The sequence below is a fragment of the Mirounga angustirostris genome, unplaced genomic scaffold, assembly GCF_029215605.1.
Source record: "Mirounga angustirostris isolate CCGP_5_RB_7025 unplaced genomic scaffold, mMirAng1.0.hap1 SCAF_11, whole genome shotgun sequence".
NCBI classification, from domain to species: Eukaryota; Metazoa; Chordata; class Mammalia; order Carnivora; family Phocidae; genus Mirounga; species Mirounga angustirostris.
Window position 1 is genome coordinate 20,682,848 of NW_026991719.1, and position 17,747 is coordinate 20,700,594.

Here is a 17,747-nt window from a genome sequence, read left to right on the forward strand (position 1 = left end):
CATTTCTGGGTATGTGTAAAACCAGTGTTGTTTCATTCCTGGATTTTTGGATTGTGAAAGAAGCCTGCCGTTGAGAAAACTTTTGCCCACTGTTTTTCTTTTTCCTTACTTTTGAATAGTATTGGCCTGAGAAATTGATGAATAATCATACCATCAGAGAAAGGGTGAAGTTCTTCCTCATAATTGTTAATGAAGCAAAACATTATGTGAATACAGTTGGACTCACAAATGGTTTCAGGAATTTGCAACAGTTACCCTTCAGTACGGAGAAGAAATGGCCTCATTCACGGGTGTGGCCTCTCTCACTCATTTTCTCTGCCCCTCTTTGTCTTTAAATGGGAAGGTATATATTCCCACACTCTTCACTAATTATGCTATTTCTCTTAGGGGATAGGTAATTTGTAAAATAAAAATATATAGTGAATCTTGGGGCCAAGTGACCTCAGTTACAGTAATCTATATCACTAAACAAGAATATTTTTCCAGTTGTTTTTAATGTGTACTTTTTGTTTTTATTGTACGATCATGTTAGGAAATACTCATTTTGATTAATTCCTACAAAGAGTAGCTATTAACTTGCTATGCAGTCTGAACATGTGTTCCATATATTTTTCCAAATGCATAATCTTGAGTGAATATCATCTAGATTAAATGATGTTCATCTACAATTTTATTTTTTCATTCATAACGATATTTATTGCATGCTTATCACATGCTAGGCACCACTGAAAGGGGTTTGTCCTCTAATGTCTGTTTTAAACTTCAGAAGTGCCTGGTCGGTGACACTACCTCCATTTCATAGGTGAGAAAATTGAGACTCATAGTCTCTGTCTTTTTACTTTTTGTCCAGCACCTTTCCACTGTGTCAGTCAGCCTCAAGTGTAGATGTCACTTGAAAATTGACCAAGTAGGATTTAGGATCTTGTCACTGAGTTCTGAATACATCTGTTTGATTATCTACTTATTCAGTGTTAGAGTTAAAAGAGTTTTCAGATATTTTTGGTATTCGAATTTTTTGCTTAGTGACTTCTATATTGCTTATTTACCTTTATGCTAAAATAAATTTGATAGCTTTCCTTAGATTTCTGAAAAGCCTAGAATTCGTAGGGATTTCTAAAGGATGATTTCAAGAAAATGTTTTAAGATACCGTGTGTATTAATTACCTTTACATGTAAATCTACATGGTATATTTTGACAGATATGCCTTGACCAAAGGTAAATAAAATTGGCTGGCCTAAAGATGTTTCTTTTAAATAGTTTGTGGAAATGAGGAAGCATAAACTACCTCAGTCAATGCATTGATTGATTTCTTGTGTCATTTTGATTGAAATATGGATGGTATATTTTGTTTCAAGATTGTCGGGAACGTTTTGGCCTATAGAATCTGTAGATCCATTGTTTTTGCACATATTTTAAATTTCTGAATACAGAACACCAAAAAACCATGTCGTGTTTTGTCTCAGATGCTGCTACTGAATTTTAACCACTGAATTAGATTGCACCCTACATGCTGTTAACTACTGAGCCAAGATGGAATCGACCACTGCATTGAAATCAGGGTTAGCAGTTGTATCTGCACTTGAAGGCGTTGTAATAGCATTGAACTTGTTTTCTTTAATGGGATTTTTATTCTCTATTTTCAGTTTTCATAGTGAAACTTTGATTTTAAGAGATTTCTTAATAACACTGCATATTTATTTGAGATTTGCACTGTAACTGTAAGAAGATAGTAAAACCATCCCATAGAAGTAGTTACTTCTGAACCCAAACATCTGGGGGCATATCTGCATTGCGTTAGTGCGTTAGTGCTGTTTCCTTGTTTTATTTAATAAAGTGATCTTTTGTAAAAGGCTAAGTCAGTTGTCCATGTGATGTGAGCCTTTATCTAGAGTTCAAGTGGTTGTGTATGTGTGTGCATGAATTTAAAATCATTCCTTTGTGGATTTTCTTCTTTGGGGTCTCTTTTGTATACGGGAATTCAAATAATTGTACCTCTCTGAATTTGTTTTTTCTTTTACATTAATAGGACTCGACCCCACCCAGTTTAGAGTTCATCATTATCATAAGGATGAGGAGAATGATGCCCTCCTTGGTGGCCCAGCCCAGCTCACTGATGAGGAGAAATACAGGGACTGTGAAAAATTCAAGTGCCCATGCCCTACATGTGGAACAGAGAATATTTACGATAGTGTCTTGGACGGTTCGGTTAGTTGTTTCTTTGTTTCTTCATTTTGTTAGCCAACTAACATAGAGGCCTTTCCTCCCCCACTGTTTGTATAAAAGGGGAGGAAAATGTTGCTTTCATGCATTTAAAGAATTTTAGCATCGTATGGATTCTGCCTTCACGGCTTCATTTCTGCTTGAAAATTCTTTTTTTTTTTTTTTTTAAGATTTTATTTATTTATTTGAGACAGAGAGAATGAGAGAGAGAGAGCATGAGAGGGGGTAGGGTCAGAGGGAGAAGCAGGCTCCCTGCCGAGCAGGGAGCCCGACGCGGGACTCGATCCAGGGACTCCAGGATCATGACCTGAGCCGAAAGCAGTCGCTCAACCAACTGAGCTACCCAGGCACCCTCTGCTTGAAAATTCTTAGTAGACTATGCTTGAATATTGTTTTTGGCTTCCTAGAGTGGTTTCTTGGCCTTGGTTTTTAAATGGAATCTCTTAAAAATTCTAAAGTACCTTAAAGTATTTTTTATTGTAATTCCTTAATTAGTAACTTGTATTTCCCCACTCCCATCCCCAATTTATTAAGACTTAGAGCAGTATTTGCCTTTATCTTAAATCAAGTTAATGGGAACTAAGTGTTTTTGGAAAGTTTTTGTTTATCTTTACACATCCCACTTGCCTCCTTTTTGACAAAGGTACTCTGATTATCTTTTCTGCTGTCTTTGCATGTCAGACATTAAAAAAGTCACAGGGAAACATTCCTCTCAAGAAGTACTGCCAAAAAATGTATCATTGACCTTGGTTCAGAACTTGAAACTTAGCCAATTTACTTGATACAACTGCAGTGTTATACATGTACTAGCCATTGGCAAATGAGTAGGCAGCAGAACTGTGTAAAACCTTGAAACTGAAAGAAAATACATCCTTTATCTAAATTAAAAGTAATTATTTTAAGTTAATTTGGACAAACAGCAGATGTTTTGCATTTTTTTGAATCAAAACAAAGCAGTCTTTGGAAGCAAGTGCAAGGAAGAGGCAGACACAGATCAGCAATACTTGCTAAATCCTTGAGTTTTGCTTCATTACAGCTGTAAATAAGATAGTTAATTGCATGGAGGCTTGACGACTTGCAGATGGGCTAACTGTGGAAGAGCCGATGTCAAGCTCTAAAATCTCTTCCACCTGGAATTGCTTAGCGTGGCGGGTAGGGTTATGTACCAGATTGGAGCAGGAAACCAAGATGTTTAAGTATCAAGAAGGAAAACAAATGCACCAGAAACCCCAACAGTTTTCCTATATATTCGATTTGCTTTGTTTTTGCTTAAAACAAAACAAAACAAGAGGTTTTTTCCAACTACTAATAGTTAATTCTTTCAAATTTCTACTCTTCTGCCTTCCCTTCCCCAAATAATTTTCATTTGAGTGGGTGGTGGAGAAGGAGGATTACAGAAATTTTAGATTTTCTAAGGGGACAACAAGTGATTGCTTTCTGGTGTAGTACTTAATTTTTAGGCTTTAATTGTCAAATTAAGTTGCCAATATGAAAGGAAACTAATGTCATTAGTGCGCTTGCTACTATTTTCAAGTTTGGAATGAATAAGTACAAATTTAAAATTTTGATCGATATCTCTAAGAATGTTTATGTTCAATAGTGTGACCTCACTGGTATTTTCAGAAGGAAAATTATTTTATCCGTAAGATCTGTCATATATTGAATGTAAAAACAAGTGATTTCAGGGTTTTCCCTTCAACTTGTACTCTATTATGGTGGCAAAAAGGCAGGAGGTTCGTGTGACTAAGGGGATCTTTGAGAAGACAGTAGTTGAAAAAAGAGGGTTAAAAACTCACTAATGAAATGAATTAAGAATATTGCGCACCAGGACAGCATGTTAGTTTTTAAGCCCAAAAAACCCTTTTCTAGTCTTGCAGTAACCTTTTGTGTATTTGTCTCTTCTGACTTCTGTAGGGAACTGATACGGAGCCCAGCTTGTATCGCTGCAGTAACATTGATTGTAAGGCTTCACCTTTGACCTTTATGGTACAGCTGAACAACAAATTGATCATGGACATGAGACGTTGCATTAAAAAATACTATGAAGTAAGTATCCACAATGAATTTCTTACATATGCAGCTTACTTAGGTTTGGTTCTTTTTTTTTTTTTTTTTTAAGATTTTATTTATTTATTTGACAGAGACACAGCAAGAGAGGGAACACAAGCAGGGGGAGTGGGAGAGGGAGAAGCAGGCTTCCCACCAAGCAGGGAGCCTGATGCGGGGCTCGATCCCAGGACCCTGGGATCATGACCTGAGCCAAAGGTAGATGCTTAACGACTGAGCCACCCAGGCGCCCCAATGAGCAGTATTTTAAGTACTGAATTTTTGCTTTAAGGAAAAATGAGAATATAATCAGGAAATATTTTAGTTTGTTGTTACCTAAGTAAGACTAAATTAAGTGGTCACTCAGGTCTTTGGCCAGAGGAGAAAAAAATCAGTATTGCCTGTCTTTGGCGAGAAGAGTCATAACATCAGGTGTGGTGATTTTAATAACTCCCCACTAGCTAAGACTTTACGTTTCTGTGGTTAATCTAAACCATTTCATAGCTGTGTTGTCCAAGGAAGTCAAAATAAACATTTTTTAAAAGATTTATTTATTTGAGAGAGAGAGAGAGAATACAAGTGGGAGGGGCAGAGGGAGAGGAGAGAGCCTATGGAGCAGACACCACCCCCCACCCCCACCCACCCCGTATGAGCCCAGAGCCTGACACAGGGCTCAGTATTACGACTCTGAGATCAAGACCTGAGCCAGTTGGACACTTAACCAACTGTACCACCCAGGCATCCTTAAACATTTTTAAACTTTAAATGCAACTTGTCATTTTAAAGAGAATGTCTCATTTTTATAAGTACATACTAAAAATGCTAGAACAGTGAGTGAGCTGTCTGCGTTAGAAAGAAGGCTTTTTTCAAAGTATTTGTTTTGGTTTTAACATATTTCATAGGGGGTGAGTTTTTTTCTTCAAAACTTAAAATTGAAAAAACCACATACTTCCCACTTGATTTTTCTTAGTGTTTATGTCATTTGTCATCTAAACAAAATTTCTATTATGTGAAAGCTCAGTGTAACTTATTTAAAGAAGCTACATTGGCAAAGCATTTCCAAAAAATGCTCAGATTTTATTAGTTAAAACCCTTGACTTTGATCAGTATCATCCTTTAATATCTACTTATATTAGTTAACTTACATAATACAGCATTTTCTTCTTTAAAAATTCATATCATGAAATGAAAATCGATTATTAGATCATTAGGATGAGGAGTAGAAGCATAGAGTTTCAGTATTGTGATTTTGGAGTAGAATAATTTGTATTTGTCAAAAACACCCAAGTAGGTTTGTCTGAAGACATTTTAAAAATAATAATTATGACTACATTTTGGGAAATCTGAAACATTTTAGTGAATAATCCTGAGCTATGCTTAATGAACAGTTGGATTGGAATAAAGGTTATCTGTGGGTTCACATTCCGCAGTAGATGAAACGTTCAGCACATGTAATGTTAGGCCTTTATTTAGCATGAAGAGCCCAAATCAAAACTATTCAGCTCCTCACTTACAGCTCTCGTTGAGCAGAGCATGATTCTTGACTCTTGGGAAGAATTCTTGAGTTTTCTTTCAGTGTTTAGTCTATCAAAATCTTTACCATGGAGAAGTTAATACTAGAAGAAACTCATCTCTTTCCTTCTATAAGAAAGGACAATCTGTTTTGACTAAGTTGAGAATAGGCAGAAAAGGGATCTGTATAGTTAGAAATATGCTCTAACCGAAAGATTGATTTCTAACTGAATTGTATGTGGGTGGTGGTGGTGGTATGAGTATTTTTCAAGCTAAATAACCTACTTTTAGGCATCTAGACATTTAACCCAAGGTTTCCGTAGTATTTGCTTTAATTGTCTTGTCTACCAGCTATCTCAACAGCAAGTAACAGTTTTCCTCTTGTTAAGTGTGCACTGGATTGATTTTTCTATAGGATTTCTAATTAAAGTACCAAAATAGCACTCCTGAAGTTGAAGACTGATATGACTGTCCTCAAAATTAGGAACCTATTTCTCTACTTGCTGATCTTAGTCATATGTAATTGGATGGGAGAGAAAGAAATCCATTTATTTGTTCTTTTCATGGCCCCATGCTGAACTAATGTCTCAGATATTCTCAAGATTAGAGCTTTTATACAGGATGCTCAAACACCTCTACATTCTACTTCACTGGTAGACTATTCTCTTTTCTCCTGTCCTCAGACTTAAAGGAACTTTTGCTGATAGAGGGATATGGCATTGAGTTTTTGGGGTTCTTTTTGTTATTATGCCTCAAGTGATAGTGATGACAGTTCAGTGTGATAGACCATAGCGATGGCAGTCCAGCTGGAGGTTAATACATCACCTGTACTGGAGACCAAGGATATTGGTAATAAGTACTGAGGTAAAAGGACTGTTTTCTGAAGCTAGTGACCAAAAGAGTTTCTTCCTTTTTTACAAGTTAAACAGTACTGGGCATAAAAATTGTCCGTGGACTAAGAGCAAGAGACAATATTGTTTTTCATTTTAGTCTTAGTATCACTGCAAGGAAGTACACCCTACATTAAGAAAGGAAGGCATCTTCTTTATAAGGAGGGAACTTTAGGAAGACAGTGGAGGAGTATAGTACTTGACCTAACACTATAACCTGCCAAGGAACATAGTTGTAGATCACCAAGAAATCAGGTTGTCAAGAACAAAGGGACAGGAGTTTAGGCTAACAAAATATGCTTCTGAACCACTTTTTAAAAAAATACATCATATACCCTGTTAGTTTCTGTCATGAATAAAATAGTGCTGATCGAATAAACGTGGTGTACCAAACATTAAAAATTTTGCATATCTGAGAATCTATATCATATAATGTTTTTATACTGGTTCCTTCCATAGGAGAGACTTTCTCTCTCTCACCATATAGCAGTGATTGTATCCCTTGAATTCTCATTTCCTAGAACATTTACATTTCAGTGTACATAGAAATACAAAAGGCATCGAGCAAGAAAATATATTAATTGCTTTAGGAGGAACAACAACTCTAATACTTTATCCAAGACTTGATGGAAGCATTGAAAGACTTGGAGATATCACCGAAAGCTCTAATTCAAAGTTCATTTTGTGCCCTGGTCCTTGTTGGTTCCCCTATACAAAGTTAAAATTGAACTGTATTTTTTGAAAATCATAAAAAGCCCATGTAAAGACTGTATCTCTAAGCTTTGACGGATGTTTTTGAAAGACTCAATTTTACAGTGAAAAATTGATATGTGTTTCTTCTCCACTTAAATTCTGCTCCAGAAGAGCAAATAGACACACACACACACACACACACACACACACAAAGGGAGAGAAACACTAGCTAATCTAAATTGGGAAATGAAGAGGGCTTTTTTTAAGCATGAAAATTTCATCATCTTGTCAGCTGGCAGAATGCCTGCTGTGTGGATTCACAAAGGCTAAGAATTACACTTTCATGAAATTTTCCTCACTAACTGCCCTGGTTAATTTGAAAGATAACCCACTGTTCTAATTCATTCCTCAATTGGGCGGTGCAGGTTTTATCTTTGATCTGACAAAGCATTTGTGTTAATCGTTTTGGCCCTCCACTAGACACTCTTGGGATTGTGCTTTTACAATAAATGTGTCTGTGATAGCTCTTTAGTCTATTATACTTACAATAGATCCATAGAACTGGTAATTAATTCTCCACTGCTTTGGAAATGGGAAGAATAGGTGTAGCTCTGTCAAGTACTGCTGGGAAGTTTGTTTAGCTGGTTCATTTTTGAAGTGTTCCCCTCAGCCGTCCACGAAGCAGCCACCGAAGAGAGTCTGAGACTGAGTTGCTGTCTACCCCGAAGACTTGCTGATAAATGGAAAATCTGACCCCTCTTGGTACCTGGGAGGGGTATATACTTTCATCGCAAGTACTTTTAGTTATAATATACATTGAACCCTCATTTTAATACTTACAGAGCCATTTCATTCTAAAGGTGGGTGGTCAACTAAAATATACTCCTAAATTCTCACTGATGACTTATGCAGGTTTTAGAGTTCTGGTGGGACAAAACGTATCCCTCCCGAGCCTTCGAGTCTTTCAGGCCATTACTTACATAAGCTCTTCACTATGGTTTTTTAACAGATGTTGCTGGCCCTCCATCTTGAAAACTTAACTTTGGACAACTAGTCAGTGCCATGCATATGATAACTGTCGATTAGTTGCTTAGACCAGAAAGTGGTGGTTGAATCCCTTAGAAACTTGCTGTTGGTTTTACAATTGCAGAATTTTCCTGAAGTAAGCTTTCTGAGGACAGGGGCTGTGTTTTCTTCTGTGGCTCATCTGTGATCTCTGCCACAGCCCGTTGCTCTCAATAGTGTGTGTATTCTAATGGTTAGTAGCCAAAGGAACCAACAAATGAAGGTTACAGTATCATGTGTTTTCTTTAAATTCTTTTCTTACACTGCTGTCATAACTGGCAGAAGGTCTATCAGTAGTATACGAGATTCTCAGATTAGCACAAAATTCCACAGAATTTTAAGGTCATGAAGGCATTGACAGAGTACTTTGTTACTCTCTTCCATATTTTACGTCACTGATTACTGTTGATTTCATTATACGCTGAGCTCCAACTTCATAGCTTCAATTTGTTTTCTCCCCAAACACTGTATCAGGCAAAGAGGCATTGACCAGAAATATTTTTATCATGATTCAAAATCCCCTTGTGCAGGAAAGTACTCCTCTTCCTGATACCAGTCTCTTGGATGCCTCGCTGTAATTCTTCTCTCACTCATACTCTTTCCCTCTTTTTCTCTTTTACTCCTTAGTATATTAATTGTGGCATAAGCCACATTTAAAAAATCTCTTTTGGACCCACTTTTTTGAGGAATTCCAAAAATAGCCTTCAGTGTCAGCTGCCTCATGACGCAGAGACTTTATTAGGCTCACATGTGTAAGCACCTAGTAGAGAGGGGAGCATTTGGCCAATGATGCTGAGCCTCAGCGTGGTGGCTGGGAGTCCCTCTGGAGGATGCCACACATCCGGGAAGTGGAGTGGGATGTTTTATAGTATGTGAAGAATCCATGGTAAATTTGGGTTTTTTTAATCTTTGCAAATAAATAAAAGCCTCTTCATTTTGGAATGGATATGCATTCCTTGAAGACAAAATTAATAACAACCACCAAAAATAATGTTAAGGCAGAGATTGAAGGTACCTTTTATTAAAAGTGCAGGGAGGGCTTGGTGAAATATTGGTTAAAGTATTTGCTCCACCAGAATACATACTCATTCGGCATCACAGACAACAGAATTCATGGTGTCCAGCTGTGCTTGATGGAGAAGCGTTTCTTGAGGAAAACACAGAATGGATTAATTAATAAATCTGAGACATGAGAGAGGAAGCAGCCCCCCCCCCCCCCCCCCCGTGTATATCACCAACAGGGCTACTCCTCATTGTTCTTGCCTTTCCTTTTTCACGTGCGGCGCTATGTCATGACAGAGCTGTATGGTGCAGGTGGGTCTGAGGGTTGTAGTGCCGTGCGGTGATGTTCAGTAACGCTCTCCTGTTCTGCTGCAAAGATCTGGTGTTCAGTAACCCTCAAAATTTCTCATTTCTTACCTGTGGTGATGCGGGCTGATAGTTTTTAGGTTAGAGCTTGCAATATGCAGCAGTGTCACAGGTACATTAGTTCAAATAGTTTAAACTCTCAGCGCTACTGGCATTATTGTTTATTTCCTTGCCTCTGCATTTATATTTAGAACATTTAAAAAGAATAAATTGGGTTTCTTTTTTGTAAAGACTCTTAACAGCATAATTACAAGTCGTACAGAAGGCACGCAAAGAAGCAGTAGATCTCCACCCCGTTCATTCAGCATCACAGGCAGCACAATCCATGCTGCCCAGCAATGCTCGAAGAAGGATATTTCTGTAGGAATCCATAGAACTCATCCTAAATCTCATTACAACAAAACAAAAAGAACATAATGAGAATTAGTTTTTCTTTTTGTTCCACACCATTTGACAAGGAAGCTGAGCATAAATTTACATCATGGACACCCCTCGCATTTTTTAAATGTGGTATTCTAATACCCAGGCCCATTGGTGGCTTTTGTTAGTGAATGGCTCTTTTTCTTCGGTATGAATATCAAGCAAGCTGATTTTGAGTCAGGTATACCATTGTGCTATGATGCCATGGTGTGTTCTCACAGAAGAACTAAGAAATGGGATTTGGTGGTGGTTGGAGTAGAATGTCATTGTAAATAAATTTATTATACAAATCGGAGTGAATAACTGGTCAAATATAGTCCCCTAAAACACCCCAAAAGCAGCTTATTAAGGTATGAATATTATAAAGGAGTTCTAATAAGTAAGTTGGATCAGATATAGCCTTATATGCCACCTGACTTTCATTCTTCCTAGAATAACCATTAACTTGTACTTTCTAGTTATCACAACACCTCTTTGTCTTTGAGTTCATTTTATCTTAACTTTACGGCGTGGACCCTGTTTGGGAGGGCTTAGAACCAGAGTATAATCTAGAGAAACTAACAAGGGACCCACACCAAATTCTGAGGTGCTCTGACTGCCAGGAACAGTGGTGTCTATTAAGGACTGACCCTGAAGCTGCCTGCACAGTAGGAGCTCACGCCACAGCCTCTCCCTTTCCCATGTCCTTCCCTGCGTTTGCATATTTTCCCTCCTGAGTTTTTTGGCAGAAGTAGAGGCAATCATAGCCATGGCCCTTGCCCGTCCAATCGTATGTTCTGTATGGTTCTGTCAGTTTTCAGACTATCCACTGCTAGCCTCACAGTAGGCTGTGAGGTTTATATTCAAACACCGAGGTCATAGTTCCTTTGTAGTTGCTTGCCTGTCCTGTAACTTGGGCTAGTTATTGGACTTCTCCAAGCCACAGTTTTGTTAGCTTATAAAGTGATGATACATGGTACCTGATGCATAAGGTCATAGTGAAGACTATCTGTGATAATGCATTTAAAGTACTTAGAAAGTGCCTGGAGTGTGCATTATTAATGCTAGTTACTCCACACTGAGATACTGTTCCTGCGTGTGGTCAGAAGCTTTCATCGTCTCACTGCTGTCTCTCTCCCATCCAGTCAGCATGATTCCACATCATGCTTCTTCTTGGCCCTCCCTGCAGTTTGCCAGTATGGGAGTTCCCTTCTCAGTGTTGGTGAGTTGGGTCCAAATGTCAGCCTTAGAAAAGGACACTGGTAAGGGCAGCTTGAGGAAGTGACTAAAAGCAAGGAAAGGACACTAGGCCCTGACTTATTGGAGGCCCAGCACCATATTATGCCTAACCTGATAGATGCTCAGCAAAATGCTGTTGAATGGGTTCATGATACTCGGAGAGATTGGTGCTATCAAGTGACTCTCCTGGGTCACAAATAGCATCAGGCCCGTGACTGTACTTGGGGACCCTAATCCAGAATTCTGCCCATCATATATGGTAAGCCATCCGTTCATGAGTAAGAGGTTGCTCGCCATCTTCACTGCAGTCACCCTTTCAGGAGGAGGCCGCACAGGCCTCAGGCAGTAGCTTTGCCAGGTAGGCCAGGCCACAGGGCTGACTGGAGCAGGAGTCCAGAAAACTAATTATAGCCCCCCAGCAAAGGGCTAGCCCAGCAGCTGAAGGGAAGCCTGGGGTTTCAGCAACTTCTGATACGGTTCGCCTCCTCTGAAGGGAAAATTGGAGGTTTTTTGAAATGCTGAGGAGATGCCATAGGAGTTGTCAAATATCTGAAAACAAGCGGGTAAAAACAGCAAACTGCTTGTGCCGAAACAGTAGAATTCCTTTCTTCAGTTTGATTTCTCTAACCTCGTGTATTTAGGAAAAACTCAACTTGAAGTCTAACTCCAGTCATCTAGAGCTACTGTCTTGTAGTAGAGTAAGAAATTGAACCAGAACAGATTTCATTTAACCTTTCAAAAGTGAGATTTTCACACCGTTGACCTTTTGGACTTCAAGAAGCGAAACAGAACTACCCGCTCTCTGCTGCACATGTAAACGAGAGAAGGAGGAGAGCGCCTCAGACAATGGCTGTCTCTCATGTTTGGTTTGCCTAGAAGGCATACATTACAGTTCACATGTGGAAATGGGCCCTTTGCAGATAGTTAAAGATATGAATTTCCAGATCATCCTGCCTGGCTTAGTCTTGTGTTAAAAGGGATAACTGTAACTATTCAGGAGGGAATGAATTTAGCTACCTTTCAGAGACACCAGAGAAAATTCTCAAAGCCTGGATTCTGAAAAGTAATACTACTAATAAAAACTAGAGCGCTGGTATTTTCTAATTGATTGGTGTTGGTTTGTTCGGTGCTTATAAGTCAGGGGTGGCTTTACCTTATGCTCACACCAAAACCTATAATATGTTGCTCTCAGCTTGGTTTTGAAAAGCAGTATATAACTTTTTGTCCTGTTCAAAACTCATCTGACTCTTGGCACTCCCTCAATTTTTTTTTTTTGCTCTGCTGCAGTGTATTGTAACTTTTAGGGTGGGTGGTTTTGTGGAGTACATTATTCCTGCTTGTTTGCTGAAAGGTCCCTGGCCTCATTCACACTGCACAAGTGCTCAGGTGAAGCTCTTCATTGCTGGGAACCTAAATGATTTGCTAGCCCAGCTCTCAGGAGCTCTTGGCCAGGGTAGCACACCATCAGTCTCCATCCACCAGCAAAGAATGTCCAAGAATCGTGCCAGGAAAGTAACCAAAACTGCCCAGGATTTCTGTCTACATGTATAGTAAGGGTTTAGAAACCGTGTGGATGAAGTCACAGGTAGTCTTTGGAGGATAATTTCTCTCATCTACAGCTTTCCATCTGGTGATGTTCAAGAGTCACTCCTTTTAGGTGTCGATCAGCAAAGATAGATCAAAGGAGAACCTAGATTCAGGAAAGGCCTGCTTAAAACTTCACGGCAAATTATTTTATTTTATTTTATTTATTTTATTTTTTATTTTTTTTAAAGATTTTATTTATTTTTTGACAGAAGAGAGCGAGAGAGGGAACACAAGCAGGGGGAGTGGGAGAGGGAGAAGCAGGCTTCCCGCAGAGCAGGGAGCCCGATGCGGGGCTCGATCCCAGGACCCTGGGATCATGACCTGAGCCGAAGGCAGACGCTTAACGACTGAGCCACCCAGGCGCCCCACGGCAAATTATTTTAAATTAAAATGGACACAGTAACAAAGTCAGTAGCTCATCTATAACAGTGAACCTATTATATAACATTTATGAAAAATAACTATATTACAAAGCAAGTAATTTAGTAAGAACAGTAGCATTGTTTTTACATTTTTTTGCAAATCTCTTCAATGTGTGGTTTAGAAATCAGCTGGATTCTGGTATCTGCTTCTGCATCCAATTTATTGTGATAATGTTATTTTGTTGGAAGCATATGAAGAAAATTTGGCTTAACACAGGTGTGTATTTGGAAAAGGTAGAAGTATTTTAATAGCCTTTTCTTTTAATAGTGAGTATTCTTTTTTGTCCCTACACCAAACCTTGTAATGTGGTAGTTTCTTAAAGATTGTTTTCAATGTGGAATCTGAAACCATACCAATAAACTTTTTGAACCGTGGTACTTAAAAATCCGTTATCTTGATTGGTATATGGTATATAACACTATATTTCTTTTTCCCAAGTATTCAGCAATGAGCTATATTAGTTTTTTGGGTGGGTGGTGTTGGTTCATTTTGAAAATTTAGTTTTAAATTTACATGCAGTAGAATTCACTCTTTGGTGTACAGTTCTGAGTGTTGACAAATGCAGAATCGTGTAACTGCTTCCACGATTGACATAGAGAACACTTCCATCACTCACACCCCCTTTCCATAATTCCCTTGTGCTACTTCTTTGAGTTACACTTTTAAAATCAATTCATTTGGATGGCTGACCTCATCTGTCTTGTCTTGATTGTACCACTTTTGCTTGCAAAGCATCATATTTTCTGGCCTTATCTTCCATCTGGGAATATGTTGTCACCATAGTGAATGTGTTGCCATTCCCAGAGATGGTGCAAAATGAAATTTTGTCATGTGTGTTTCTTTGCTTAGCTAGGAGTGGATAGGTACTTGATCTGTGAATATAAAATGAAATTCTAAGGGCAGTTCCCACAACAAACATTGGAGAAAAATTCTGACATTTCCGTTGGAACTTTGTCACAAGAGAAATTTTAACTGTGAGGATTTGAGGAAAAAAAAAAGTGATATCTTTAATTCATTACTTTCTTGCAATGGGTCATGAAGACAGCATGAGCAGCAGTTCCAGGTAATTATGTTCACTGTTCCAGCTTTCTAGAAACTAGAGCTAGGTATTGAGCCACTTAAAAGGATCACTTAACTTTCCTGTATTCAAATATGCATCCATTTTTTTTCCAAATATGCATCCATTTTAACCTACCCATGTCTACAGCAGAGTTTGTCATTTTACAAATTCTAGCACATTGTATAGATTCCTGTAACAACCACCACAGTCAGGGTACAAAAGAATTCCATTGCCCCCCCAAAACTACTTCTTGCTATCCTTTTCTAGTCACCTTTCTTTTTTTTTTTAAGATTTTATTTATTTGAGAGAGAGCATGAGAGGGGGGAGGGTCAGAGGGAGAAGCAGGCTTCCTGCTGAGCAGGGAGCCCGATGTGGGACTCGATCCTGGGGCTCTGGGATCATGACCTGAGCCGAAGGCAGTCGCTTAACCAACTGAGCCACCCGGGCGCCCTCTAGTCACCTTTCTTACCTACCACCCCTAAGTCTGGCATCTACATATCTGTTCTCGTCGCTATAGTTCTGTTTTTTCAAGAAGGCCATAGAGATGGGAATTCTCTGGTACACAGCCTTCGAGACTGTCTTCCTTCAATTGGTTTGTTCCTTTTATTGCTAAATATTAGGCCACTGTGTGTATCAGTTTGTTTGACCCATTCACCCATTGAAAGGTGTTTCCAGAATCAAGTACGTGCATCTTAGATATCTTGATGTTGCCCTAGCCATTTAAAAATTCTAAAATTGTCGGGGCCCCTGGATGGCACAGTTGGTTAAACGTCTGACTCTTGGTTTCAGCTCAGGTCGTTATCTCAGGGTCTGGAGATTTGAGCTCTGCACTGAGCTCCACCCTGAGTGGGGAGTCTGCTTAGGATTCTTTCTCCCTTTGTCCCTCTCCCTGCTCTCTTGAATAAATAAATAAATAAATCTCTTTAAAATTTTTTAAAATTTTCTTTTAAAACCAAAGGAACCTTTTAAGACAGGTGAAGCATTCAGAATTGAGAATGGTGTATTTGGAACTTTTCTTTCTTCCTTTCTTTCTTTCTTTTTTTTAAAGATTTTATTTATTTTAAAGTAATCTCTATACCCAACTTGGGGCTCAAACTCACAACTCCAAGATCAAGAGTCGCATGCTCCAGCCAGGCACCTCCATTTCTTTTTTATTATATACTTGTCTCTGTATTAAGCAAAGACAGTGGATCTCAGCCTTGACTGCTCATTAGAATCACCTGGGTGTATTTTGAAAAGAGTGCCTGATGGTTTAGCCCACTTTGGAACATTAGATTAGAATTGCTGAAGGTGGGCAAGGACACTGGTGTTTTTAGAAGTTCCTCATGTGATTACTAAACTCTTCAAAAACCGCATGTTGGTAAATTCTAATGTAAGGTAATAATAGCCATGAAGTATTTTAAGTGTGACTTTTGTATATGAAATATATGATTACTATTACATGTATGATTTCTGTATAGTCATAGTTTATATATGAAGATATGAAAATAAGAAAATAAAAAGTATGTATATATTTTCACACCTGTATCAAGTTAAATATGTTCTAGTGAGAAGGGAATTAAATTTCTAAAAATGAGTTCTGATGTGACCCCAAATAATTGTATTAAAGCAAAAAAACCCCAAACTCATAGTATCTTTAATATTTCCACATTTTTCATGAAAATTTACCATCCTTGTTAAGTCTTCAGGTATATCGCTGACACTTGACAAATGGCAGGTAATTAGCATTGCTCAACCTTGTCTCTTCTCTGTTGTGGATATGATTGTATAAACCTAGGCTTAGGAGTATTTGTGTATAGAAATGTCATCTTCCCTGTATCTCTTCTAGGAGACCTCCCGTATAATGATTTCATGACATCATCTGATCCTGCGTATGCTGAGGAATTATGTTCTTGACAACAATTTAAAGTGGATCTGTGATGTGCAGTCCTGTCACCACCCTCCCAGTCGTGACTGTGACTCACTATAGTCTCTTTTTGAGTAGCTCCAGCTTCCCATCTGTAGGAGGTATAGAGTTTTTCCCAGGCCTAGCACTTCACAAGCCAGCCCAAAAGTCAAAATGGGCCAGGCAAGATATTAGTTAAAGGGTACTGTGTGGTTATGTAGGGTGAACAAGTGTAGAGATCTAATGTGAGGTATGTGGCTATAGTTAGTAATACCATGCCAAAGACTGGAAATTTGCTGAGTAGATTTCAGGTGTTCTTTCTACAAAAAGGTAACTATATCAGAAGATGTGTTAATTAGCTTGACTGTAGTCATCATTTCACTATGTATATCAAGTCATCATGTTGTATACCTTAGATATATACAATTTTTATTTTAAAAATTACAGTAAAATAAATGGGACCGCCCCTAGGCTGCATTTGCTAGTGCTCCTTGTAGGAGGAATCAGATAACAGAAGTGGGATTCTGCAGCTTGCTCACTGTGTAGCAGCTTGAATGAAAATAGAATACTGTCTATCTTTTGAACTCTTTTGGGCTTGGGGTGAGGGGCGTTCCTGTGTGAACTTTGAAAATCTTGCAGACTGGTTTACTTAGCTGCATTCTGTAGGGCTGTCAGGACCCTCCTCCCTAAACACCATTTTTTCCTGGTCTCACCTACCAAAAATATTCAATGTGCTTTAAAAAAGGAGACAAATGATTTTAAAATGAGAGCATTTCATTATTTTAATATACATTGTACATTACCCAGCACGTTGCAGTTTTCAGAGCACTTTCACAGCCTTCATTGATATGTTTCTCAAGGTAATCTTTTGAGGTACACAGAGGGATATCCTCTAGTACGTCCCAACTCACGGTACTAGAAGCCTGCAGGTTGCCCCCATTGGCTGACGAGATGTTGTGTATTGCCTATTCCTCCATTCCCACTACTCAAATTCAGTTCTTAGTTATCTTGTCCTTAGCTCTCTAATTGATCTTCCTGTCTTGGTCTGTTGCCCTCTCAGTCCATTCTTCACAGTGTTCCCAGGATTACCTTTCCAGAACAGGGTTAGTAATGTTACCTTTCAGCTTAAAAACCTTCAGTGGATTCTCATTTCTTGTAGATGAAAACCAAATTCATTAGTGTTGTCTTAGTCCCCAGGCTAGACTTTGCCCCTTCGTCTCCATCCTCACTGTCCACTGGAGGCCCTCTACCCTCTTCACAGGACAACTTGGTGTTCCTCAAAGATCCCACATGCTTTTCTCCCTCCCTGCCTTCACTCTTGCTATCTCCTCTGCCTAGAAACACACCCCACCACTCACA

General features: G+C 38.7%; 1 protein-coding gene across 3 annotated transcripts in view; it reads left to right on the top strand.

The window, feature by feature from the left end:
• The window catches only part of POLA1 (DNA polymerase alpha 1, catalytic subunit), a 296,400-nt gene that overhangs the window by 145,342 nt on the left and 133,311 nt on the right, over positions 1-17,747 (top strand). For all 3 annotated transcript variants that reach the window (XM_045876010.3, XM_045876011.3, XM_045876012.3), the window contains exons 33-34: positions 2,028-2,206; positions 4,136-4,267. In XM_045876010.3, coding sequence (XP_045731966.1) covers positions 2,028-2,206; positions 4,136-4,267 — 311 coding nt within the window. The remainder of the gene's footprint in view (positions 1-2,027; positions 2,207-4,135; positions 4,268-17,747) is intronic.